The following is a 1,614-nucleotide window of genomic DNA, read 5'->3' on the forward strand; positions in this document are numbered from 1 at the left end:
TATATGTGTATATATATATAAAGACCAAATAAAAAGCAATTAGATAAAAATGTTGGGGGGCGGGGTTTCTACCAAAATTTGTTATCTGAAATTGAAAGAATATATATCTACTACTTTACCAAGCTATTAATTTAAAATATATGAAAACCAGTAGTAATTCATGTTCATTATGCTTCCCTCTGAATAAAAATTAAAGGATTATGAATTTGAAGGAGTAGAAAACTTGATGAAGAGTGGGTAAGAGGTTCAAAGGACAAATCTGGAGCATAGAATACTTGGAGAACTTACAACTAAGTAAACAATTCAGTGGGGCATTCTACAGTCCTCGAGAAAATAAGGAGTGAAGAGAAAAAAACCTAAAAGCCTGGATCCTATAATCTTTCCCTTCATATTTGTCCTACTGCAGGCTGCCATATTCTGCAGTCTCTAGCACGCTATTTTATAAAGAAATTATTTTTCTCTTCAGTTTCCTAAAGAAATTATTTGTTCTTATGGGAAAGAGCATGGAAGCACATTATTAACCTTAGAAAAAGATACTAAGCTGGTTTTCTTTTTTTAAAAAAAATCATCATCATTTATTATAATAATCAGTATAATAATACGAGTAGTAATATATAAGTAGGTGGAATATAATAAACGACTTTATTGCTTCTCCTTTAGGATTATTTTGAAGATCGTCCTTACCCATATGTACCACCTCTGAATGGGTTCAATGGCCGACCAACAAATTATTTGCCTCTTCCTTACTATCACTCACTAAATAACAACCCCAGATACCCTGACTTTTATAACCCTGCTGGCCCTGTACCTTCAAACCCCTGGGCACCTCCTCCTAGAGTCCTTCCTTTCTATCCTGGATCTAATTTTCCCTCAGCTGGTTTGTATGGGTCTGCTCCTGTTCCCCCTCCATCTCCTGGAAATGCCCCCAATGCTCCCCCTTCAAGTAATTCTGCCCCTGCAGCATCTGCTGCCCAGCCTCCTGCCGCTAATCCTGCTGAGCCTGAGGCAGCCAATCCTGCTGACACTGCGTCTGCCCCAGCCCCACCTGCTCCAGCCGCTTCTTCTTCAGCCAGATAAGCTGAGCAGGTAAGTTCTTTGAACTTTGTCATTGTGTTCTATGAGATTTGTAAGAGTGAAGAAAAGCACAATTTCCTCACAAGCAAATATGTTGTTGTTATGTGCTATCATGTCAACTATGACTCATAGCAACCCTATGACAATGACTCTGAACCTTTTCTCAGACTGAGCCAGCCTCATCCACCATCTTGGACCTGCTTCACCCCATTGCCATACTCACCGCATCGATCCATCTCGTTCAGGGTCTTTCTCTCTTGTACTGACTCTTTACCCTCCGAGGAATGATGTCCGACTCCAGGGACTGGTCCCTCCTGGCAACATGCCCAAAGTATGTGAGACAGAGCTTCAAAATTCTTGTCTCCCAGGAGCAAATTGGTTTCACCATTTCCAGGACAGTTTCTTCTCTTGTCTATGATTAATATGTTCAATACTCTTCCCCAGCATCACAACTCAAAGGCATCAGTCCTTTATTGTGTAGCTCTCAGATGCATAGCAAACACTTGAGAAGACCATGGCCTGGATTAAGTGCACCTTAAT

At 40.5% G+C, this 1,614-nt stretch overlaps 1 protein-coding gene across 1 annotated transcript in view; it reads left to right on the forward strand.

The window, feature by feature from the left end:
- The window catches only part of LOC102854348 (protein transport protein SEC31-like), a 44,484-nt gene extending 43,407 nt beyond the window's left edge, over positions 1-1,077 (forward strand). Inside the window, exon 7 of the mRNA XM_006896837.1 lies at positions 661-1,077. Within this exon, the coding sequence (XP_006896899.1) occupies positions 661-1,077 (417 nt within the window). The remainder of the gene's footprint in view (positions 1-660) is intronic.
- The last annotated feature ends 537 nt before the right edge of the window (positions 1,078-1,614 follow it).

Source organism: Elephantulus edwardii, unplaced genomic scaffold (genome assembly GCF_000299155.1).
Source record: "Elephantulus edwardii isolate Elephantulus edwardi_28Jun2011 unplaced genomic scaffold, EleEdw1.0 scaffold00192, whole genome shotgun sequence".
NCBI classification, from domain to species: Eukaryota; Metazoa; Chordata; class Mammalia; order Macroscelidea; family Macroscelididae; genus Elephantulus; species Elephantulus edwardii.